General features: G+C 43.1%; 1 protein-coding gene across 5 annotated transcripts in view; it reads right to left on the bottom strand.

The window, feature by feature from the left end:
* The window catches only part of TANC1 (tetratricopeptide repeat, ankyrin repeat and coiled-coil containing 1), a 68363-nt gene that overhangs the window by 29453 nt on the left and 12849 nt on the right, over positions 1-26061 (bottom strand). For 3 of the 5 annotated variants that reach the window (XM_032692954.1, XM_032692952.1, XM_032692955.1), the window contains exons 2-3: positions 18237-18311; positions 6117-6320 (exon numbers count right to left, since the gene is read on the bottom strand). In XM_032692954.1, coding sequence (XP_032548845.1) covers positions 6117-6320; positions 18237-18297 — 265 coding nt within the window. In that variant the 5' untranslated portion in view covers positions 18298-18311. The remainder of the gene's footprint in view (positions 1-6116; positions 6321-18236; positions 18312-26061) is intronic. The other 2 variants (XM_032692953.1, XM_032692957.1) reach the window with 2 other exon arrangements.

Here is a 26061-nt window from a genome sequence, read left to right as displayed (position 1 = left end):
GGAGCCGAGTGGATCCAACTTTTCCCAGATGGATCACAAGTTTCCTGTGTCCTGTATCCTCCATGATGCAAAAAAAGCAGAGGGAATTACTCCTTACACACAGCTGCTGCTGTAAGGAGCAGTGAGCTGCTGCGCTGCCACTCTTGAGAGAAACACGCTCTGGGCTTTTTGGAACACGAGGAAAACAAACTCACTGTACATGGTGTGTAAGCTGCAAGCAACTCAAGCAGGCTGGCTTCCCTCCTTTCCTCCTTCCTGCTGGTCTGTAACTCAGGACTGCACCTCAGGCTCTCACTGTTCCTCCTCCTGGTCTGCACTTCCCACCCGAACAGAGCGAAGCCCCTTCAGGGAGCTCTGGAGAGGGACTGTAGGGCTGATGCCAACTGCACACATGGCCCTGGTAAATGGGCTTTCCTGTCTGCAGTCTGGGTCTTCAAACAGCATCCCTCTCCTTGGCTCAATATTCAAGGCCACTCCAAAGCTCTCTCAGACATCTCACACTTTGTTTATCAAAACCCCACAATATATTTAGGATGTGGCATTTCATCCACAAAAAGCATCCCATCTTTCCTTCTGGCAGCAGCCTCAGATGCTACATTAAGTCTCTAAAAACTGCATTGATTTCTTGCTCATTTTCCTGAGCACTCTAAGGCTGATGATTGCTTTGAAAGAGAAGTTGCATCTCTCTCCTCCTTGGCCTCAGGCTCCCAGGGTCACACTGTCACAGAGCTGGGAAGCTTGGCCACCCCATCTCAGGGTGTCACTCCCCCAGAACAATCTGGGTGGATCCACCCTGCTCTTTCAGACTTCCATCTAAAAGTGCAACATGGGAACATGGTGACAATCCAATTTCTTAGCCAAGAAATGCTGGGCAGGAAACGTCACTCATATATGAACATATGTTTGTATCCCTAGTAGAGAGTCTTGAGTTGATTCCACTTTTTGCCCCGAAAGCTCAGAACCGACCGTCAGCAGAGGGGGCTCTTCCAACGCTCCTGCCTGACAAAATAAGGGGCATCGGCCCTGCTGGAAACAGCAAAAAATACACATTCCTTTGAAATAAATTCACGTTCTTTAAGGAGACAGTAGTCCACACCTGCCATTCGTAAGCAGAAGTGTAATCAAATGTATCAAGGTTGAACAACAAAAAAAGCAATCATTCTAAAAGAACCAGAACAACATGTAGCAGTCATGTAAAACTAGATCAAAATGGAAATATCTTTGGGACGTGTTTTTAATACTCATGCTTTAAGCTGTGAAGAAGACCCTTTACTGAATTTTCTTCCTCACAAACTACCGTGGAAGTGACTTACAGTACTTGCAAATCTGACATACAACACTGCAACAAGTATGAGAATTCATGGTAAGTTTATTTTCATGCACTAATCTAGAACAGGCCACATGAATCAATAAATGGATGAAAAAGGACCCATTTAAATGTGAACTGTATCTGCACAACAGGAGCACTTTTCCAGAAGTGTAAGATGGCTGAGTTAGGTCTGATGGAAGGTTCATCTGGGACAGGGCTTTATCAGCAGCAAATGGCAGAGAGGAATCCAAGTAAGGGAAACCCAGTCCCTGGCGGGCTCCCGTGACTGCTGTTCAGGGCCTCACCATTCCCAGAGGGAGAAGCAGTCACCTGCTATGTAGGAGTTCTAGATGGATTTTCCCTCCGACAACTCACCCCAGCCTTTCTTTCCCAGCCTGCCCCCTGTGCAGGTTAACCCAACACCACCTCACACTGCCCCTGCACTGCCTCCTTTTCCCTGCACCTGTCCTTCTTCCAGGCAGACAAATCCCAGTGCAGTCTAGTGCAACGATTCCTCCTTCAGCACCGTCCCACACCACCAGTCGTTCCTGTCGAGCTCTGTCGTACATCCACTGCAGATGTCCGAAGTTGCACCAGTTACACCAGACTCCTCCCGAGGAGGACAAACTACAGATTTATACAATTCCATAACAATACTTTTTTAAAATGATCTATTGCTTTCCTAGTAATTCTTAATGCTTTTTTGACTGCAGAAAAGCTGATTTTTCAAAAGATGATTGTAACCTGTGCATCCCCTTCCTTTCCCTCCCATCAGCACTAAGTGGAGTTGTACTGATCCTGGGGATTGCCCCACGCAGGTGCAGGACCTTGGACCTGGGACAGGTTACTGCATGCAGGAGGAACAGCTCCCAGAGCTCTCAAGGGCAGGGCACAGAACTGCAGCTGAGATGAAACCGGTTCTCTGACATAGTCTAGTCTCAAGTAATCAGGTATGCTGATAATTTGTTTATTAATTAGAAGCTTTAATTGAAGTTTAATTTCAAAACTAACTAAAGTTCTGTTGCACATTTATGGTAGATTCTCCTAGCAGTCATCTCTGACATTCACTGATGGAAATTCCCTGATTTCAAAGGAAAGCTGTTCCCTTTCTCTGTTCAAGCATTATTGTATCGCTAATTTAAGCCAGCAAACATTTACTTCAAGGGCAGCAGCAGTATCTTTCATTTACACCTTAAACTCCAAACCCACATTGTTTTGGAACATCCTTTATAAATCAGTATTTTCATCCTTTCAGTTGACCCTCCTAAATCAGAGTACAGTCAACTACTACCCCTTTAAGAACATAAATACTGGTTTAGCTGCACACCTGTAAGATTACCAATTCGAGCAGTGTTCATTGTAGCTTTACAGTAGGAGAAATTCAACTTACTGTGACAGTTTTTCATGTACTGCTCCCCTTCCCAGCACTGTCCTGCTGACAATGTCCTTGTGCTGTTTTTTTCAGCTCTTTTATCCACCTTCTGCTCAATGAACTGTCATTAAGGAAGTTTTTGACTCCAAATAATCCAGTAGCTTTAGTTTGCCATTAATTTCAGGCTCCTTAGTGATTTAAGATATAATTTCTTTCTTCCCTTGTTTTACAGCCAGAGTTGAATCACAGAATCAGCCAGGATGGAAAAGACCTCCGAGATCATCCAGTCCAACCCTTGATCCAACCCTGCCGTGGTTCCCAGCCCATGGCACTGATGCCACATCCAGTCTCACCTTCAACACCTCCAGGGACAGTGACTCCACCCCCTCCCTGCCCAGCCCATTCCAATGCCTGATTACTCTCTCTGGAAAGAAATTCTTTCTAATCTCCAACCTAACCCTCCCCTGGCACAGCTGAAAACCAAGCCCTCTTGTCCTGCTGATGGTTGCCTGGGAAAAGAGACCAACCCCCCCCGACTCCCCCCTCCTGTCAGGGAGTTGCAGAGAGTGAGGAGGTCTCCCCTGAGTCTCCTCCAGGCTGAGCCCCCCCAGCTCCCTCAGCCTCTCCTCCCAGCACTTGTGCTCCAGTCCCTTCCCCACCCTCGCTGCTCTTCTCTGCACCTGCTCCAGCCCCTCCATGTCCTTCCTGAGCTGAGGGCCCAGAGCTGGACACAGCACTCCAGGGGTGACCTCACCAGTGCTGAGTCCACTTCCCTGCTCCTGCTGCCACACTCTTCCTCAGCCAGGCCAGGATCCATTGGCCCTCTTGGCCACCTGACTCAACTGGGGCCAGAAACACTGGTACTCTCCAAGCTCTCCCAACAGAGAGAAAGCTCCCACCTCCTATGCAAATAAAAAGCACAGTGTCACCTCCCATGGCTGTGCAGCTCTCCATGTCCCATGAGCTGTGCACACCTGCCCCACAGAGCAGCTCTGTCCCCATGAGCTGTGCACACCTGCATCATTTAAGAAATTATTTAACCAGGAAAAACTATTTTTATCCACTGATCATATAAACATAATATCAGCAAACAGAGATGCAGGAGCAGACAAACATCAGCCAGAGTAGACAAATTTCCTAGAGAAGTAAGTATGATGCCCTCAAATAAAGATGTTTTCATGAACATTAGTGTAAGTAAGTATTGGTTAACTACAGCTTTTATTTTTTAATTTTTAACTGTGAAACGCGCTGTCAGAAAACTATTTTTAATTTACTAAGCAAAATTTTTAACTAGAACTACTCAGACTCAATTAAACATTATGAAGAACTCTTCACTAAAACCTAGGCAGCTCATAGTCAGTATACTCTTTAATCATTATCAGTGAGAACAGGCAGTGTATTGCTTCAGTCTAGTAGACACTAAATAGAGTTTTATTTCAGGGAAATAAGTTATGCAAGAGTATCACCCAATATATACCTGACCATCAACCTGTGTGGCCGTAGGGACAGAATTAAAGGCAGAACCAATGACCACACTCTTTTCTCTGCTCTATTACACAGTTTCAAAGACTTTTAAAAATACTGATATTATTTACACTGAAAACCATGTCTCTAAGTAGCTGAAATCAGACTTTCCTTCTACCACTGGTTAGATAACTTCATCACTATAGCCCAATCCTTTCCTCTTTCACTCACCATATCCTGAAAGATCTGTAACTTGCTATCATGCTACTAAAACATGGAGCTTTGAAATCAGGACATTAGTATCATCTTTGTACTACTCCTGCCCCAGATGTGAGGCAGCTAATTTATATTAAATCATCTTCCATTAGCTATAGTTAGTTCAGAGCCAAAGGAACAGCACAGAATGTTTCTGTCAGCAGCCTATTGCCTAGTTAGGTCTTTGTACAAAATAATGACACATAAATGCCAATGCATTCCCAGCACTTTATACTGTTAAGAACTCTCTTCCTTTGGCTGGGAATCCCAGTGGAATGACTTTGCAGTCACAGTGAATGTGGCTTTTCAGTCACCGTTTATCAACTGTTCATCATTTCTGCAAGAGAACCAGTCAGCAGCCACTCCCTTACAAAAATGTATGTCACTGCCCGAAATCACAGAGTGAGGGGCTTGGTAAAATATTATCTCAAAGGCACCCACACTGCAGTAAGGTTTTCTCAACAGTAACAAAACTAAGAGTTAGATCCTGACCTTCACTTAAGTCTTGGGCAAAAATCCCATTTCCTTCCCCTTTTCAAGGACTTCACCCATCATTTAAAGTTGTTTTGCACACGAACCACTTGTAGCAAGGGACAAAACATCAAAATACCATTCTGTGGCTCAAAACTTTTATGTGAACTGTCAAAACCAACCCAAAATTATTTACGTATAAAGTAAGATTATTACTTTTAAATTTTGAAAGGAGAAAAAAACCACTGTTGATAGGCAAGTTAAACCAAGAATACTTTTAACAAACTGTATTAGTGTCATGGTTTGAGACAGCCCCAAAATCCAATTCCCTAGCTCCATTCCCCCTCCCACATCTCAACCCAATGTGAGATGGGTTTTTCCAGACAAAACACAACCAGACTCGGAATGAGGGAAAGGGAATATATTACAATGACTGTACAAATAAATACTATAACACATTATACACACAATCACAACTATCTCTACCATGACAATTAGCTATCCTACAGCAATCCTTTGCACAAGTTTTTCTTTAATTTTACCTAAAACGGGTCATTAGCCAAGACATTTCTCAGTGCTGACAAAACCCACCTTTCAACACTCTCTGTTCCCAGACCTTATAAACTCAAACCTGCTGAGTGTCTCCACAGGCAGCAGGAATATGGACAGTGTCACCTGGCTCCCCAGCTCTGCCCCCAGTGAACCCCAGTGATGCCGGTGTGCTGGAATGATCTCCATGCACAGAATGCTGATAAAAAGAGCCCGTGGAGCCCCATATTTAGCCTGGCTCACACACCACTGTGTTGGCACCACTGAGGACACAATCCCTGAAAATTATCAACTTCCTTGTCACTTCCACAGCAATTCGTCTATTAATACATTTATATTCAGAGATAGGAATGAAATAAATGAACTGCAAAAGGTACAACAACGACTCTTACACAGTCACCAACATTTGCATTAACAAAGGGTTTTGCAGCAGTCCTCTACCTGATACACTAATCACAAATAACTGGACTTAACCATATTCAGATATTTCAATACAAGTATTTGCAACATCAGTTAATTTTTTGTCATATGAAATAATATGTTCTATTTAATAACCTTTTTTCCCTGGGAACGTGCACCGCTCTTGTTTTTGCTGCAAAAGTTCAATATGATTTTACTGTGTTACTTTATGTAACATCTGTCAATAACTGAGCTAACAGGCTATGAAGGTTTGAGTAGCTCATTGTTTGCCTTTACCTGGAGACTTCTTGTTTGCCCTGGCCTGCAGGAGGTAGGCCTGGCGTGGCAGCAGGGGCGAGGAGGGCAGGGACATCGACACCCCCTTGGCCACGTTCATTCTGTAGGTGTCCTCGGGGCCTGGCTGCTCCCCAGGGGGCAAATCTGCATTGTGGCCAGATGTGGCTACGGCCTGCGAGGCATTCTCTGGGCAGCAGTCACCTGCTAAAAATAGAATTTTGTCATCTATTAGCTGATGTGCCAAAACAAACACCACAGAGTTGCACTGAAATACAAGTATTTAACACATGGGAACGTTTGCCAGCAACAACTGAGTAGGACTCATCTTACTGTGCCCCCTCTACTGCAGAATCCAAATAACCACCAGAAAACTGTAAATACAAGTAAGCAACATTTTCATTTACTGTACTACAGACAGAAAGGGGGAAGAAAAATCGCACTTTCAACAGTCAGTACTTTCTAGGTCTCAATCTTAGAGGTAAGTTTCCTATGAAGATAAAAGTATTTTTACGGCTAAAAAGGTGTTTTAGGATCACTGTGATAGCCTGAAAGTCAGGACCACCTGAAATGCTGTTTACTGAACTAGTTAAAGGAGGAATTTAGTTGGGTTACCCCTCATAACAAATGAAAAGGTAGATCACTAAAAGGCACATTCAGAGATGGCCAGTCTAAGATGTTTTTCCACTTTGAGTAGAAATAAAGAGGCTAAGGATTTTTTTCTCTGTTTTTTTTGAAATCGAACTTTCACAACAGCCAATTCAAGCACAGGTTTAACATTAGGTGTATTATTCTTTATTATTCAACACAGCAATGTGAGTTTGCATCACAAGGTGTTGAAGAACAAAGACAAATTTGTGATATTCCATTTTTCCTTTGAACATAAGCAAAAAGCAAGGAAGTAGAACGGTAATGTTGCTAAATATAATTAGAAAATACTGGAATTCTTGGTAACAGCTGTTTACTAGATACACTGCCAGGTTGTAAGTCTGAATTTGTGTAAGTATTCCAAGTGGAATGCTGAGGGGTGGGGGTGCAAGAGGGTTAACAGGCACATCTACAATTCCCTCACTTCTATTTTCCCTTTTACGATGACACAAACAATCTGTTTAATTCACTGTCTTCTTAGTTGACTTTTGAATTAATTTATCCTTCTCTATTGTATATCAAATGTTACAACACAGAAGAGAGTTGGATGGGGCTAAATAGCTCTAATCAGTAAATTCAGATTATTTGATCATGACAGTAACTGGAAAGATATTTTACAGTCAATACATACGAACACCACTATATCTTAGTAATTTCTGTGCCAGCAGTACTCCAGTCTTCCTTTTCCCTGACAGCCCTGCAGATACTGTGGGGAGCAGTCTTCCATGGCTCAGATTCTGAGAGCAGTATGACTTAAAAACCAAAGATCTAAAATGTGTACCACAGAAACTCTCCTTTTCAATCACTTAATTTCCTAATTTTACAACAAGCCTTTGCTCATTGCCACTCACATAGCCAAAGTGTTCAGACAGAACAGCTCTTCAGAGCAAAGAACACATCTTGAGAAAACCCAACCCTACTGGTTCCAACCTAAGCATGTCATATCCTCGGTGATGTGAACGTGTTTAACAGTACTGTGTTCTGCTGAAGCAGAAAAACTCCTGTTATGAGTGGGAATGGTGAGGATACTGTGGAACAGCAGACAGCTATTGGACAAATATCATTCCAAGAAAGCAGAAACAGCACTGTTGCTCCTCCAGGCCCTTTCTAAAGAGCTGTTAACCCACAGCTCACAGGTCGAGCTGGGAGCCCTTGGGAGCTCAGAAACCAGGGACAATAGGGACAACAGGGACCCACCCGACAGTGTGCACCTCCAGCCCCTCGGACACTGCCCAGCCCCTGGCATGGACCAGCCCTTCCTCCCCTCATGATCCAGGAGCAGCTTTAATGGAGAGGCCCTGGAACAGCCCCTGTCCCTCACAGCTGCTGGATGAGGACCCCCTTTGCTCACACACAATGGGGGCACAGCACGAGGAACTGTTCCATGCTCAGGGCAGGGGTTCCCAGAGCCAGCCCAGGGCCCTGCCCAGGCAGTGCCGACATTTGGAGAGGGCTCGTGGCTCTGGAGCTCAGCCCTGGCCACAGGGCAGAGCCCACAGGTCTCTGAGGGACCCACGGGGCAGAGCCCACAGGTCTCTGAGGGACCCACAGGTCGAGCTCACAGGTCTCTGAGGGACCCACAGGTCGAGCTCACAGGTCTCTGAGGGACCCACAGGTCGAGCTCACAGGTCTCTGAGGGACCCACACACTCATGGCCCTGCAGGGCAGCTCCACATCCACATGAGGACCCTTACTTGTGGCTGGCTCCAGCTTGAGGGGGGATAAGCTTCTTTTTATATGCTTAGATCATCCTTTCCCAAGTCTCTAAATCAATCCTGTAGGTTTTATTTATCCTAATCCTGCATCTTCTATTTTGTGTAAATTGGGCTGATGACCAAATTTATACATTTCATCCAACTTACAGGAAAATTCCTGTAAGATACCTGGAACTACATATATGACAAAACAGACCCAAAATTACCAAGTTTGTGGGATCCACCAGGTAATATATTATTTTTCTAACATAGCAATTTGACATGATACTAGAAAAATGCACGAGAAACAGCTGTCCAAATACAATTTGTTACAATGCCTGAATATATGCAGAGGCCACATGCTGATAAACACAGAAACCCCAAATTATTTGTTACTAACCTTTAGGTTAGTAACTTCAAACATTTTAGCTACCAGAACAATACTTCAAAATTACATGACATTCTTGGTGCCTACCCCAGTGTAAAACTGGCGATGCCAATTCTGGAGCAGGAGGAAAATGACCTCTCTCAAATTTGCTAACAATGTCAAACAAACACATAAGGGAAGGTCCTGTGAAACCCCACTTTCTTTTTTTTTTAAACCTCTGAGTTGTACATTTTCCACTGCCAAGTAGCCTCTGGACAAAAAGCTTTCAAAACATCAATCAACACTGGAGTTCTTACTCAGTGGTCAATGTAACCACAGAAACAACTTAATAGCTTTAAAAACCACACACAAAAAGCTTGAAGAATGGAAATCAAATCCCAGTTTAGCTGCACCTAGGGATGCAATTCAAAAGCATAATCTGATTAACAAACTACTTTTCTTCTTTAGATACAAAAAGATACAAGGATGGCTGACTAAAGTAATGATTTTGTAGAGCTTAATATCCTAAAAGAACTTGAACTTCAAGATTAAACTAATTCTACTGAATAACGAAAACCTTTACAGGGTATATGTCAGTATTAAACATAATAAAATGCATCTAATTCTTCATTCAATGTAAGTTGCTTAGAAACCAGAAGAATGCCAACTACTTTATCAAAATATACGTAAAAAGAGTTTGGTGCAGATGTGGGAATTCAGATTATTTAATGTATAATATATTGCATGTATATATATGTATATTTCATGTATAATATATATTATGCAGCCTTTACAACAGTGAGAGCTAAAACAATGAACATGCAGAGTTCCTGAGCCTGGATACTGAGAGTGACTGCAGAGCAGACAATGTTCCATGGATTCCCTCAGCAGGCCCTGCTGGGTTGGCCCATTTTGTCTTCTTCTCCCTCAACCTATCTACTTAATTGAAACGGAAAACTATCAACCCACTTCAGAAAAACATCTGATACAGAATCATGCTACAGCAGAAGAAATCCTGAATTCTGCAGTTCTGTTTAAGATGTTTTAAAAAGAAAAAAAAGCACTAACACTGCAGGGTGCACCCCCATGGAGCGAAGGGCCACATCACATCGCCCCAAACACAGGAGTATGCAGCTCTGACCTGACTCCTCTGGCACCAACTGGAAACCAAGGAAGGAGCAAACAAACCCTGCCATGTAACAGCTGCAAACTTTGCACTTTGTAACATGTCTGGGGCAGGAGACTGGAAGGTGGCAAACCCCGGGTACATTGCTAAGGATCCTCGGGCAGGGGAAACGTTCATGGGGCTGGTCTGGGGCTCTGTGTCCGAGGCCACTGGTAGTTCCTGCTGGCAGAACTTGGAGCTCAGCATATAGTGAGGGCAGGAGAGGGACTGGAGCCCTCTGCACAGCAGAGGCAACCAGAACTGACCCCCCATCCAGCTCAGTCCCAAATGCACTCGGGTGTTCTGCCTGTGAACAGCCCCGGCAATCCCACTGGAACAGGGGGATGGTGTCTCTGTCAGTCCCCAGAGCCCTGCTGCTGCCACACAGAGCAGTGCAGGTTGCCCAGGGCACTGCCCAGGCCCCATTCCTGGGCTCTCCAAAGCCGAGGGACCCAGCACTGGGATCCCGCAGTGCTGCACTGTGACAGCACTGCACAAATCCTGGGAATCTGCACCGGGACGACCCCAAAGGGTGAGCTCAGCAGGTGTAATTCCCTGCTACTCCAGAGGGAGCACAACGGTCCGAGGTGAGATGGAATTAATGCCCTGGCACAGGAGGGCAGCAGACAGGTTGTTCCCTGAGCTGCTGCACACGAGGCCTCCAGGCCCTGCCCAGCACGCGTCCCGTGATCCCGCTGTGAGAACTGCCGGAGAACAGCACAGGCAGCAACTGTACCACCCACACTACAGAGGGACTGCCACGGGAACAGCCAACACTCAGATGTGCTCACATGTCACTACTGTCTTATCCAACTCCATTCTGCTGTGTAGAACGTGTTGCACCCTAACAAGTGTCAGTAAGAGAAGAGACTTACAGGTAGGTTTGGAAGGAAATTACAAGTGGGAAAAAGAAAACAGTGTGGCTTGAGGAAAGCGATCCATCTGGAAAGCCCATTCCAGAACGAGGCATCACTATGCCTAAGTAGCAAGAAACTGTTCAGGGAGTACCAAAACCAGCGGGTTTGGTATTTTAAAAAACAGTTTTTGATGTTCCATTCACATCTGATCTTTCAATAGAACTGACAGGCAAGTGTACCCAGGACTGTCTAATGGCTCAGGGACTATGTATAAGGTGCTTCACTTTAACTGTCAAACACTGATCACTGCCCTTTAAAGGTTCTGTGTCTTTGGAAACCGAGCAGTTTCCATGTGTGCTTGTCCATCCGCTGCGGGAGACGGCGCTCCAGGAGGGATGGGGGCCCGGTGTCCAGGCTGCCAAGGGAGGGCCAGGCAACCAGTCACACCACTGCCCACACTGACCACCCTGCTCAGTGGGGCACTCCACAGCCAGCCTTCTGGGGCAGGAAACAGCCTGGCATGGAAAATACATACGTGAGGGAAGAGCAACATTTAATTTATTTGCTCTTAAGACTCTGGAGAGACCAGAAAAAGGGAGAAACTAGCACGGAATGGGGAGAAAACTCATTACGGCCTGAGTAAAGGAAGCAGTGAAGTGCACTGAGCGAGAAACAACCCAGGCATCATCAGAATAAAAGGTTTAAATGGACGAGCTTTGCCAACTCTGCTTGTACTTGACATTATTTGCCCATTTTCTGGCATTTATTTCTGAATTCTGGATTACTTTTTCAGTACACAAAATACTAAACGTTCTCTTGTAGCTCTTACTTAAAAAACCAACTAATTTTTAGAGAAGAGGTTATTCGGACCACTGAAGTGATTTCTATGTGTTTCAAGGGCAGAATCTCTTTTTTTGGGGGATGGGGAAGGTTTGTTTATAGGTACATGGGATACCACCATGGAATTTGCTTCTGGGAAAAGACATTCACCACATTAAATACTCAGTGCTCAGCAAAAAAGTTTAAACTCCTAAATAACCGACAACAGCAGCAGAAAGTGGGCAAAGCAACACAGAATAATCAAAACCATATTTTAAGCATGAAACAATGCTTCTTCTGCTGCAAGATATTTTTAGAGTAACAACAAAAAGTCAAACTGAAACTTGAAAGTATTCCAGTCCAAGTTCAATGTTCCAGACAGTGGATGTGTACTTCATGCACCACAAAGTCCCTTTGCACTTAAAATTCAAAGCCTAATAACACAGAGAGTTTGGACAGAAAAAGCCAATTAAATTTGCACATTTAGTTTTAAAATGCAAACTTGTTTTCTTTAATGGCCTTTCCATTTGCCAGAATGGTAGTGAAGGTTTGATGCTCCCAGCTGGGTTGTGAGTGTGTCAGCCAGGAAGGTGAGTGAGATGCAATGCAAGACAGGTGGGTTCAAACATGCCTTTAGCCAACCACGGTCAGCTGAGAGTCAGACCTTCACTGCTAAAGGCAAGTGAAAACACTCGCTTCTAAAATAAAGATTAAGTAGCAGGTCTTAGGAAAAGACTGGGCCTTTCTGCACAGCAACTGCCCTCTTTTAGAGAGTAGCAATTTAGTTGCCATTAGCAATAAAAATAATAAAAAAAAAAAACCCAAAACACAGTGCCAGTGAATTTCAGCACATTTCTGTTTATCATTCTAAGTGCTGCACATCAGATTCCTAACAAGGGCCTTGGCTGAAAGGAGACAGAAAAACAGGAATGGCAGAACATTGTATGAGCAATCACAGCTCATGCTTTTGAAACATCTTATTTTTCAAAAAGAACGCTAAGTTGAATCTCAATTTCCTAATTTTATCTGATGATGTGACAAAAAAAGGGAAGAAATTTCAGATTTCATCCTACTTTTTTCGTATAAAATGTTCCTAAAGAGGAAGGCAGACAAACAAAATAACTAACAATACTCCCATCTACCACAGAACATAATGCAGAAATAAAGCATCCAGTCTATACCAACATTCAAAAGTCTGTACACTCATATTTAAGTCAAGGATACTTATACAAAGATATCTGAACACAAGAAGAAGGAAACCCAAAGCTAACTAAGTCTCAAAACTGTAAAAATTTAAGTTTGATCTACCAAATCTGGATCAAACAAGACCCAAGAAATACTAATATGGACCCTTTTTGTCAAGCAAATTCAAAAGATCTGATTATGCAGGCAATCACTGAAAGCCCAATGCATACAAATACATAAGCACTTCAATACCTTTCATTTCAGAAATCAAACCCACCCATCTCGTTTCTCCAGATTCTCTCCTTTAAAGCATTATGTGCTACATTCTAAACGCTACCTTTTTGTTGACACAATAATCTGTCCCTTGTTATCTGAGCACTACATTAACGTCTAACAAGCCTTTAAGCTGGAAAACCTAAAAGTCCCGACTACTTACCACATTAAATTTCTACTGACATCAACGGAGTTTTCATGCATACCATGTACTACATTTGATGTTCAACTTCTGATGGGATTTAGTGCAGGAAGAGCACTGCAAACTAAGCACAATACTGCCATTATTCGTGTTCCTTCAGGCCTGATATTGGGTCAACAGAACGACAATGCTCATGCTACTAAAAAGCCATCTGAAATAACTGAGCATGTTCTGGAGAAACTTAATATACAGGATTTTCCTTTCTTTTTAAATTGAAATACTTTACATGTATTTTATATTGAATGAGTTTTGGCTTAGTAAGTAAAAAAAAAAAAAAGCAGATTCCCAAATGCAGACAAGTTGCTGACTTTAGGACAGTTAAATAAAACAAACCTAATTATATAGTGAAAGCCACTGGCAGTACAGAAACCCAACAGGAAATACTAATACTAACCTACCTCTGAAGCATTTTGAAGCGCTTAAGAATGAGTAGAACTTCTAAAACAATGACAGCTAAGAAGTACTTTTTGTTTATCTTCTGAAGCTTACTGTGTATAGTCTTTACATCATCATCTCTTCACAGACACAGACAAGCCCTGCAGGTAACCCTGTTTAAATTGATCCTGGACAACAGTCTTTGGCTTCAATTTCTTGAACTGTGACACTAATACACAAAGTTTCTGTGCTATATTAAAACAAGAAAGGCCAGCTCCTTCCAAGAGAGGCCAGAGGCAGAAAATCTCCCAGTGGTTACAGAGGTCAATTTAAAAACCTCAAGGAAAGAAACTGGACAACAAGCAAACCTCAATCAACTATGAAAACAACACAGGAGAGAGAGCAGAGACAGTTCCATGGTAGGCAGGAAGAGATGCAGGGCAGAAACATGGCAGAGTTGAGATCATCTTAAATCTAGAAAATAAAGGCCAAGAGCAAGGCAGGCGAATGTGTGCCCTCAGCAGAGGCCACGGGGCCCAGGGAGTTACACCAGAGACACCTCCCAGGGAATTGCTACAGGACTCAGTAACTCCGCAAAGAGATAATATTTATTTGATAACAATAACCTGACAAAGAGGAGAAAATACCACATTTTTACTTTGTTTCTGAGACTGAATGAAAATCTTGAGAAACAATGGGAAACTGTGGGAGTAAGTGCTGTACATTTTCAACTCAGATACTATAAACCCACCGATCACCTTCTGGGACACAAGAATTAATCTTCCTGTTTACTCTCTTCCTGCTTGGTTTCAAACATTCCCAAAATAGTTTTCTGTTCCTTTAATGTAACAGGTGCAGATTGTGGGGTTTTTCCCCCTCAGGTTCTGTCGTTTACCAAGTACTTTCATCCATAATGGAAGGAAGGACAAGACAAAAGAAAAATCAACTTACAGACAGATATTTCTGTTGTATGGAAGTAACTATGTCTGAAGCAGTGCAAAGACAGGTTGCTTCACCAGAAAAAATTCGGATGCAGAAAAAGTTGGTCAAAAAACTGTTTTATTTGAAATTCTTTTCCTTTGGCACATCCCTTTGTCTAAGTGGAATACCAACCAACCACCTTGTCCTCAAATCCACCTTTAGAAATACATTCCGCTAGTTCTGTTTGTAAAAGCTGCTCTACCCATGAACAGCTTGCTGCCAACACAGCTCTTTTTCACCTGTGTCCACATGTGTTTGCACATATTGATAAGTATGTATGTGCATGTTTGAACATGTTAAACTTCCCTCATTTACATTTTACCTAATCCTACAACAGCCACCTACCTACCTATCAATTCCTCCCAGCCACACCTAAATAAGCTATTTTAACTAAACAATTGTAGAATTTTTACTGAAGCAACTGCAGGTTTTGAGCCCAACTGCATATCTCCAGCTACTGCTTCTGGTGCAGCCCAAGGCATCGTTTGGCAAGCGACATTCCCACGGGACAGCCTTCCACTGGTCAGGGAAGAACTTATTTCTACAAAGACACTCTCCAGCCTTCAGCACAGCACTTCAGTCTCTCTCCCAAAGCATCAACACCATTTCTTGCAACCCTCTTTTTCAAGATGACCCTGAATTTAAGAAGTTATGAAAAACTGCAATCCCCATACTCAGCAGGCTGAGTTCAAAAATGTTATGCACAGTATCAGGTCTTCAGCCCTTATGTCAGGGCAAATGAGAAATTCTAACATCCACACAAGCTATCTAAAAAAAAACCAGTCCTAATTTCTTTTTGCTCTTTAACCCTTTTACAGACTTTTTAAGACAACAGCTGTGCCTTCAATTCAGGAAAAAAACCACCTTTCCTATTTGCACTGGTTCCACAAGGCTACCAGCTGTAAAACCAATAAACAGAGTTAACACACAAACAGGAAGTTCTATTCAGTCAAACAGGAATCATCCCACTCAGATCTGAATTACACAGATTTCCAGGCATTTCTTTCATGCAACCCATGGGACAACTGGGGTTACCTCAGTTTAAGGAAAAGCTATTGCAGTTTAGCCTACACCTCTTCCAATCTAACCCACTGACACGTGGTCAGGCTGCAGCTCATGGCCCCACTGTCCCTCCTGCCCTGGCTGGGATGCCCAGTACAACCCATGCAGATTTTACTGCCTCCTACCTACTCAGCATCACTCCTAAACCAGGAATACACAGGAAAAAGACCCCAGCAAATCTTCCCAGTTGGGTTCTGGGCAGCACTACAGAGCTGTGCTGTCTCCTTCCTCCCACATTCCCAAGCTCTGAAAATAATGAAAACTTTTCCAAACTTCATCAGCAAAAAATCAAGTTCATGTGCCCACAAAACTGAGAGAAACATCTAAATTTACTACTGCATTACTCTCTCCAGGGCTGGCAAAGGATGGCCATTTCCACATCAACTCTGCTGCCTCTGGAGTCAGCTCCCATTCCCGGTGAGCATTTCCACCCTCTCCAGGGAGCAGGACATTTTAAGAGCTTTTCTGACTATTACAGACCCAAAGGACCATGAAGTGGGACAACTCCACAGTCAAAAAATCCCTGCCATTTCTCATGTTTTGAGTTCAAGGACCAGAGAGAGGAGCAAGCGAAAAATAAGCTCTACAAAGACCAATGTTCTTTGCCTTGCTTTACATCTTTTCTAAAATGGAGAAATGTCTTACAGCCAAAAGAGTTGGAAGGCCCTTTGGAACAAAAGAGAAAACTATTAAACTGGACATAGCTTTACAGGAAGTCCTGGAGGTAATATAGAATGGAATACATAGATTTCTTTTAAATTTTTCACATCATCTTCAAATCTAAAATAAGCAAAAATCTCTGGAATCCACTGTATAAATTACTTCCTTCCTTTTAAAAAGCGGCTCCTGCACTCCTCCTTACTCTAGCTCTCTCCAGCCAGGCATTACTTACCAGTTTTTCCCACTACTTGGTTTCCATAACATCCAATTAATACATGAAACTCTAGAGCTTTGCTGGTAAAAAAGAAACAAAACCAAAACTAGCCAAAACAAACAAACAAACAGAAAAATCCAAACAAAAAAAAACAAATCAAAAATGAAAACAAAACACTTCCCAGGCTCTAACTCTTCCCTTGGTGTTCAGAAATACAGCAGCACTGTATTTGTAAAAACAAAGGGAGAAAATCCTTTCTTTTGCACACATTAATCCAGACAGATGTCATGAGATCGTAAAACAAAAAATGTGTTTTCTGACCTACAGGAAAAAGACTTTTCAAGCTTCAGATTTTAATCAAAGCCTGGTCAGAGGAGCTCTGTTCCAAACAGCCTGATTTTCCTTTTGAGCTTAAACCAATTTCCATGTAGTATTTTAAGGAAAAATGTACCAGTGAAAGCCTCACCACAGGAATCTTTAGCCCACTCTGTTTAAACGACTCCAGCTGGTAACTCCAAGTCAGCACCACACACCAAATTACCAGGATGCTTTTTGTCTTGCTCTCTCATCACTCCTGTGCATCTCTGCTCTACTGGCAGTGTTTTTTCTGGTCAGCACAGCACCCATCAGCCAGTCACTTAAAAAGGAACTGTGGCAGAGTGCAAACTTCACAAGACCACAAACATTTCCTGAAGAACACATTAGCTGCCAGATGAACACACACCAGCATTTTGCAAAAGAACACTGCAAATCCCCTCCACCTGCAGGACTCAGGGTAACTCTGCAGAGGTTTAAAAGCTGCAGTGCCAGACACAGATATAACCTGCTTGTCCAAGAAAGAAGGACTGCATTGCTTACAAGGCTCCAGCAAACAAGGATGTGGCAGCTGTATTACACTCTGGGTTTCATACATTAAAGAAGCATTTGTTTTTGCTTTTACTTATTCTGGGAGTAGGAAATCCATTTTGCCAGGAGTGTAAATGCACTCTTATGGGTAATTTAGGATCTAACTCAACAGAAAATCAGATGTATTAGTCTACATGAATAGTCTGAAGTTAAAACTGTAACTGTGAAGGACAGGTAACTCTCCCTCAGGTCCATGAGCTTTTCAGCCACTGCAGCAAAAACTAAATTCAGCACGCCTGACACAGAACAGGCAGGGCTCATCCCAGCCCCAGCACCTGCACGTCCACAGCACCTGCTCCTCCTCAAAGGGAATTGCTGGACCTTCTCTGCCCTGGGAACTGCAATGAGAGCTCCTGTTACCTGCCTTCCTGGAAGGCGACACGGGTAAGTAGTGGCCTACTAAATTCATGGTTAACAGTACAATAAGCTTTATTTTATTTTAAGTAAGATTTGTTGATGATTAATTTTATCTTCAAAAATACCTGTAGTTAAAGCAAAAACTAAAACATAACAGAATCTTGGTAACCAGTTTAATAACTTTTCACTGAATTTTTTTCAATTAATTTTTTTTCCCAATACATGCATAATAATTCTATTACCCATAATATGTAATCAGGGAGTTTCAAATGCATTTCTGTAGCTGAGGACTCTGCAGCCCTGGTCCTGGGCTGTGTTGGAGCTGGCAGCACAGTACACATAGCATTGATATTCATACCTGGATCTTTCTTGGTCCCTTTTCCACCTTCTCGGCTCTTTTTTAAAACTGCCTTTAACATTTTAAATGTTGCTCCTAGAGGATAACAGAGAGAAACAAAAATAAATGCAAGGTCAGTAACATCCATTCACATAAATCCAAACAAAATACAGACAGGATCAATATAAATAGAACAGTAGGGTCATCAGGAGAAACTTTACTTCTTACAGCTTCACTGGGTTAAGCAAAGTCCTGATGCATGAGGAATGCTTTAATACTTAAACTAAGCAATTAAGAGTTCACTGTCTTCTAGTACAGAAAAATAATGCAGCATTCTCCACATTCCACATCTAATTACAGTTCCATGGCAGTTAGTTGCTGTCAGACACTCCAGCACAAGTAAACCAGAATTAAGGTCTAACTCCTGCCTGGCATTCAGAGCTGACTGGGAGCGGCAGGAGCAGCCCGATGGCAGCTGGGAAGGCCAAGTACAGGAGTGGAGAACAGGGGGACAACAGGCCCCAGCCCCGCCCTGTCCCACACACAGCGAGTGGCACAGGGACAGCAGGACAGACCCCTCCCTCCCTGCAATGCCCCTGTGCTCGGACAGCAGGACAGACCCCTCCCTCCCTGCAATGCCCCCGTGCTCGGACAGCAGGACAGACCCCTCCCTCCCTGCAATGCCCCTGTGCTCGGACAGCAGGACAGACCCCTCCCTCCCTGCAATGCCCCTGTGCTCGGACAGCAGAACAGACCCCTCCCTCCCTGCAATGCCCCCGTGCTCGGACAGCAGGACAGACCCCTCCCTCCCTCCCTCCCTGCAATGCCCCTGTGCTCGGACAGCAGGACAGACCCTTCCCTCCCTCCCTCCCTGCAATGCCCCCGTGCCCTGCGAGCACACCACTTCTGCCTTCCACACCTCACTCAGCAACCAACCTCACTGAACACCACTGCAGGCTGCAGAGCAATACAGAGCATAAGAAAAATACATTTGGGCTGTTAAACCTGGAAGACAATTGAGTTGTTTCAGATAACTATCTTCAGATAGCAGAAGGAAAGGAAAGAAGAGCAAGAAAACAAAATGAAAGGAAGTACGAAGAGCTCGTCTTTCTCAGAACCCTTTCTGAGAGCATCTGTGACTTGTAATTTCATTTGTTTTCTCTACTGAAAAACTGCAAAGATATCTCATTTTAGAAAATATGCAGTACAAATATGCAACAAGAAGGGAGGAAAAAAGTAATCTGACAGACTGCTATGAACACCACATGAAGTCAACAGGAAAACCAAAAGCCTTCTGTCCAAAAAACAGGGATGCTTCAGAAAGTTCATTTCATGAATTAAAGCAGAAAAAAAAAAATCAGTACAACAGAATTTCTTCAGCTCCTATGAATAACCTGAAGCACACACACCAACACTAACAAGAGGGTTTCCAGAGCCTGGATCATATTCCACATGTGGCTTCCTGACAGCCCTACACAGCCCACAGGTTGGTTCCCACTCATCCAGGGAACATCCCCAGCAGGCTGTGCTGACAGGGGCAGTCCCTGGTCCCACACACCCCAGGGCACAGGGCAGCAAATGCTCCAGCTCCTGAGTTCTGCACCACCAGCACATATGGGAGAGACACTGCTACTGCCATCCCTGCCATCCCTGCCCTCTGCCATCCCTGCTATTCCTGCCATCCCTGCCCTCTGCCATCCCTGCTATTCCTGCTGGCCCTGCCCACTGCCAGAAAAAACGGCAGCACTTACACGTGTTTCCCAAAGAATGTAAACTCATCAACCCTCCCCGGTTTCAGCATCAAAAAAGCCCACAAACACATCCTCAAAACAGGACCATCTAACCGAAAAACGGAATAAACTAAAAGGAAGCAAATGATGATTATTTATTGGCTACAAACCATCAATAAATTTATCAAAATCAGCATCACTATACTACACTAGAATGCTGAATGTCAGCTGGGAAGGGTGAAGCCTCTTTTTTTAAAAACACACACACTCCATGTGCTTACATTGTCAGTGATGGGCACCAGCCATGTTCTACAGGCAAGGGCTATGTGTCCATTCTCAGCACACCCAGTAAGAGGCTGCACTGAAAGAACATGGTCAATGACACTCCTTTGAACACTGCTCAATTTTTTCTAAAATAAGGAAATATCTCCTAGATTTCCACCACAAGATCATGAGAAAGAACAACTAAATGCAACATGTGGAAACACTCTCCCTTCCTCGTTGTCTGCATGGGCTGGATACAGAGACAATCCACAACAGCAAAGACTTTTCTGAGAGTAAGAAACAGCCCTGACAGCTAGACACATTCAGTGAAGAAAACACTGTTCAATCACACAGGCAAGGCTGAAACATCATACATAAGAATGGGAAGTCCAATTCCAGCTACAGAGACATTCTTAACTTTTGTCCAGCTTTGAAACACTAGTGTTTCCCCTGAAATCACTCAGTATTGTATATTGCTGGTATGCTGCACAATAAATTTTACTTACAGGCATTTTAAACTCTTATGTCATGCAGAATGACAGTGACTTTACTAAAACTCAGTGGGTATCACCACACGAACAAGGAAGAAACAACCCACCTAAAGTCCTGCTGAAGTTCACAGAGCAGGTCTCATCTAGCTCTGCCTTATAGAGACCACTGGATGCACTTTTTTTTTATTCTTTTTCCCTCCAGAAGTGGTGGAGCTTAGTGGTGTATTCGATTAGAACAAAAAATACAAGAGGGTAATTATGAAAGAATTTGGTTTCACAGGGTGGATCCTCGCAGGGAGCCTGCTGCAAGTGAAGACAACGATATTGTTGCAAGAACACTGGATCTTTCTTTAAAAAAATACAGTAACAGTAAAGCACAACATTTACAGGACCTTGAACAGGTGCAGTGTTAAAAGAAAACCTGCGCAGCAGCTCAAAGAGAGAAGAAATGTGAGCTTAAATAAAGTCAGTGGAAAAAACAACGGGGGCAGATCGGAATCCAAGGGACAACGGGCACTGACGGAAAGCCGGGAGGCTCCCTCTGAACCAGGACACTCCTCACTGCAGGATGAGCAGCTCTCAGCAGAGGCTCTCAGTAACCAGCTCAGAGGAGACACGGAGGACACCTCCTGCTCCAAAGGGAACATCCTGGCACGGGGCAGAATAAAACCATTCCAGAAGCCAGCAGTACTTCAGGAGAAAGTGCATTCCTATTCACTCCATCTTACTCTCAATGGCAAATGCCTCCCACTGCTACAAGATCTAAAAATTATGATTATCAGATTCCAAAAGGAAAGAAAACCAACTCTAAGCACTTTTTCTAAATGCACAAACACCCTCTCCCAGACAACCTCCTAAGCTATGACATAAATGCAATAAAAGTTTCAATTTATTTGTTACACACAGCTTTTTACTTAAGTAGATTTTTCTTTTCCATACAAAAAACATTTGCCATGTTAGAAAGCCTGCATTATGCAAGGGTTAAGAGCCATTAATGAACTTCAGAATCTGAGAAAGGTGTTCTACATACATAGCTAGAACACAGCGGCAATAAAAAAACCCAAAAGACCTGAAAACCCATGTATTATATTTAACTTATTTTACAAACACGACAAGTATAAATTTTCTATTAACTCAAACAGAGAGGCTTGATATAGAACTGAAACTTCCCAGTATACTCATCACTCCTATTCTTAGGATACAGACAAGTGGTAATGAGAGATCAAATAAAAGGAATCAAGGACAATTCCATCCTAGATTTTCTCTTTTTGGAACTGAGGTCAACTTCCCTACTGTGCAAACAGTTCTTCATGGATCTTTTCCAACACAGAACAGAACTGGCATGCAAGATGGTCACTGACTCACACCACATTCAGTGGAGATACAAAAGGTGGCTATTACCTGGAAGCAAAGGCCATTTCCTTCCCTCTCCTCTATAAAATGATATGCAACATGAAAGGTAAGCGCTTCCAAGGCAACTCACCTTCTGCTTTGTGAGTACACACATGGGCAGGGCTGGAACAGCAAAACAAGAGCAGTGAAATGTGCTGTTGGTTTGCAAACACAAGCTGAAAGGTCTGAAAATCAGCTGGTTTCTGAAGTAATGCTACAGCCTTGGATCCAGGGTAACATCACTCCTGTCCCAGTGCATGGGAGAACATTTAGGGAATGAACTAAATACTGCACCTTAAAAATACCAGTTACAAACAGTGGTTTTAAAAACAAACCCAAAACACATACCAAACTTATTTGTACCTACTGTGACACCTACTGACATACATCTCAATGCATTTCAGTTTCAGGTAAAGTATGTCTTCATACCCCTCTTTCACACTCCAGGAAGACTGATCAAATTGAACAGCAATAGTGTGCATCTGTACTTTCTCATTCCTTGAACCAGGCATGGGACACTGGACTTGGTTTTGCTTTAAGGACACTGGCATTAATAGGATATTTTCCAGTAATGCTGGCACCTTGTCTTTCTAAGCACACTGTACTTCCTCTCTCCCACAGCTAAGTAAGATCATTCCCTGACTCAGATTTCAGGAACCCTTTCAGCTATTGCAATTCTTTCACCTCGGTAAAAAATTCCAGTTCAGATTTTCTTGGTTTCAGTTTTTAAATTCTGCCATGAAACCATTGGTTTGTTGTTTGATTGGGGGTTGTTTGTTTGGTTTTATTTCTTTGTGTTTCTCTAAAGATTTGAAAGTCTTTTAAAAACAATCATTTCCATTTTAAAGTGGATACCAGATGCAGATTTGTTATCCCAGGGTGATACTGGTAATGTCCCAACAGAACTCTTTTGCCTGTGGAATTGAAGACCTTGTCAGCTGCTGACAAAGCTGGATCCCCCAGCTCACACCAAATTTTCAAAGGGGTGCTGCCCTCCCACCTGCTCAACTGTTTGTCTTCAGATCCACAAGACATTCCATACAACCGCTTCCTGCTCCGAGCATGAAGGGAAGGGGCAGAAAGTCCCTCGATTCCAGAGCTTGTATGGCCAGCTTTTTATGAGGGACTCCACAACATGGTCAGCTGGATAAAACACGAGTGCTGGGACATGGAAAGGGTCGGGAGCAGGCACGTGCAACAGGTCACTTCATTTGTTGACCTTCACAAATGAAGTACTTTGTTACCTGGGGAATCCCCTCTGGAAAGTAAAGACACTGGAAAAAAAATCTCTGCACATTTTCACTCAGCCTTTGAGTCTCTCCTTAAAACTCAACAACTGTCTTGCACGAGAATATTTTCCATACAAAGCAGCTACTGAAGACACCAACATCAGGAAGTAGCTGATTCACAGCTCCTGTCTGCATTCACAGCTTTTATTCCACCGCCTTTCCCCTGCACTGAGTTATTTTCAGAGATCTACCTACAGGAGTTCAGCACTTCTGCAGAGGTCAAATAAACTAATCCTACACAGTAGGTAACCACCTGAGTTAATGCCCATGAACTCCACATGCTCCACCTGCTTCCCACAGTTGTGGTGTTCAGGCTCTCTTATTTAAATCCTGAAAACCAGTTAACATTTCTTTGCAAAGAAATAAAGGGTAGAACATCTTTACTCTACTTTTACACAGAAATACTTCAGAGAAAAACCACCTTTCAGTGTGAGATTTATCAAACATATACTTCAAATAATCTGTATTTTTAAAAGTGTATTTTTTATTTTTGAATGCAGAGATTCAAACATTTGAATCCCAAAATCCCAAGTTTTACAGAAAACTGCTTTCACTGCCTTCAAACGCAATCAGTGTGTCACTGTTTACACACAGAAAAGTTTCAACATTTCCCTTTTCTGGAAAATTCAAATTCCTTTAGTGAACTGTAGATTTGAAACAAGAGCAAAACACAGCAAAATACAATACTTAAAGCAGCAAGGTGTTATAGATGTAACAGAAATCAAGACAGTAAGTAAAAATCCTTTCAAATCACTACATTTTGAATCATCAGTATCTGGCATTTTATAATAAACAGAGGGCATATCTCCAGATCTAAGAGACTCCTAATCAAGAACAAACACACATTTGAAGAGAACTGTGGTTTTACTTTTGTTTTTTAAGGTACAACTTCTGATGAGATATATTTGTTTTATTATGATTCAAATGCATGAATGAAAATGATAAAACACTCACTGGAGAGGTCTGCCTCTGACCTCGTGCAACAAAGTAGAAAGTGGCACCCATGATGTTTCCAGTGAGCTTAGTCAGACCCACGGAAGTTAAATAGCTATTATTGAAATGTTTTATACAGCACCCTAAACAATTACTGTCTTTACCCTGTGTAGCTGTTTCTTATGCAGGAAAATCAATACAGATACCAAACTAACAAGCTGTACTCCATTTGTGCCATTTGCTCCTCAGCAACCTAATTATTATTAAACTCACCTATGAGATCCTCCACATTTTCCCCTCTCACCTGACCCCCAGGAAAGCTATGCTGCAGTTTAACAGCAATGTCTCCACTTTGCTGTTCACTGCTAAAGTGGAATTATGCCTTGAAGCACTATTAAAATACAGTGAAAGCGGTGAAAGATGAGGAAGTGTGAGAAAAACCTCATTATCATGTTAGCTATTAGAATGTGCTTTTGCAGTAGCTTTTTTCCCACCAGCCTGGATCTAGATCTGATTTCCCAGGTGCCAGAGATGTACCTGTTCTGCCCTGCAATCACCCACTTTTCTGCTATGCTACTCTTTTACCTGATTACTGATTATTTTGGCCAACATCCCTGAAGACTGCCAACACAGGGGAAAAGATGGTCACCTCGATTCACTGCTGTCCAAAAACCCTGGGCAGGTGCCAGCTGCTGCAGAAATGGCTCTTTGTCACTATTTTTGACATTACTGTTCCCCAGCTACTTCTTACTACCCCGAAGCAGATGGAGAGCACTCACAGGTCAGAAGTATCCACTTCAAAGGTTGCAAGAACCTGTTTGAACCAACCCAAGGATTCGGCCATCGTGCAGATGGAGGGTCACAGCTGGAATCACCTGCTTGTCTGCACTGGGGAAGAGCAGCAGTTCTCAACAGAGCCTGAAAATCTTAACTGTTCACAGCTGTTTCTTGTATGCCAAATATCTGACCACAGATGAGGTGTTTTTCCCTTTTTGTTCCCATTCTGCTGAGACTCTCCAGAGAAAATGCCAAGACCACAGACTTCTACCACTTTCTACAGAAATTCCCCTTTCTTCAGCTATGACTTACAAAACAAAACAAAAAAAACCCCAAGGTAATCCCAAGAAAAACCAAACCCAAACCTCGTACCAAACCATTCTCATTCCTGCTGAATTTATCCTTGCTTAGGCTTAGGCTTCTTTCTGAACCTCACCCCTCCAGGTCATCACTGACAGGACACTGCCAGGTTCCTCCAAGGGTGAACTATGCTCTCCTGGTCTCACTTCATTTAGCCTAATTCTGCTCTCACCAGGGCAGTTTGCTCCCCTCAATTTTATCTTTAGGTCTCACAGAAGTAAATTACCCTCAGTCATTCCACTGCCTTTTATTTCTAAATTCACTGAATTATCTTTCCTGTCCTCCAGCTCTGCCAGACAAGGATCAGTGTACAGAGATTATGCCGCAACCCAAGTTTTTGCTCCAGGGGCACGAGGGTGGAGGGTGGGTCTGCTGAGAGTGGGATAAACAAGGGTGGGGAAGGCTGCTCACTACCTGTCTCCACACACAACCCTCATGCCAATAAAAAGGCTTCAGAAAAAAAAAAAAGGTTGGCCCTCCCCAAGCAGAAGGTCAGTACTTAGAGAGGCACTGTGGAATGAATTAAGGCCATGAGGTTTATAAAGAACTCCTGAGGAAACACCGTGTGCAGCATCGCAGCCAGCAACCCCCAGGAACCAGGGCCATCACA

Source organism: Chiroxiphia lanceolata, chromosome 7 (assembly GCF_009829145.1).
Source record: "Chiroxiphia lanceolata isolate bChiLan1 chromosome 7, bChiLan1.pri, whole genome shotgun sequence".
NCBI lineage: Eukaryota > Metazoa > Chordata > Aves > Passeriformes > Pipridae > Chiroxiphia > Chiroxiphia lanceolata.
Note: the sequence above shows the minus strand (reverse complement) of the source record. Positions and strands in the feature narration are given on the sequence as shown.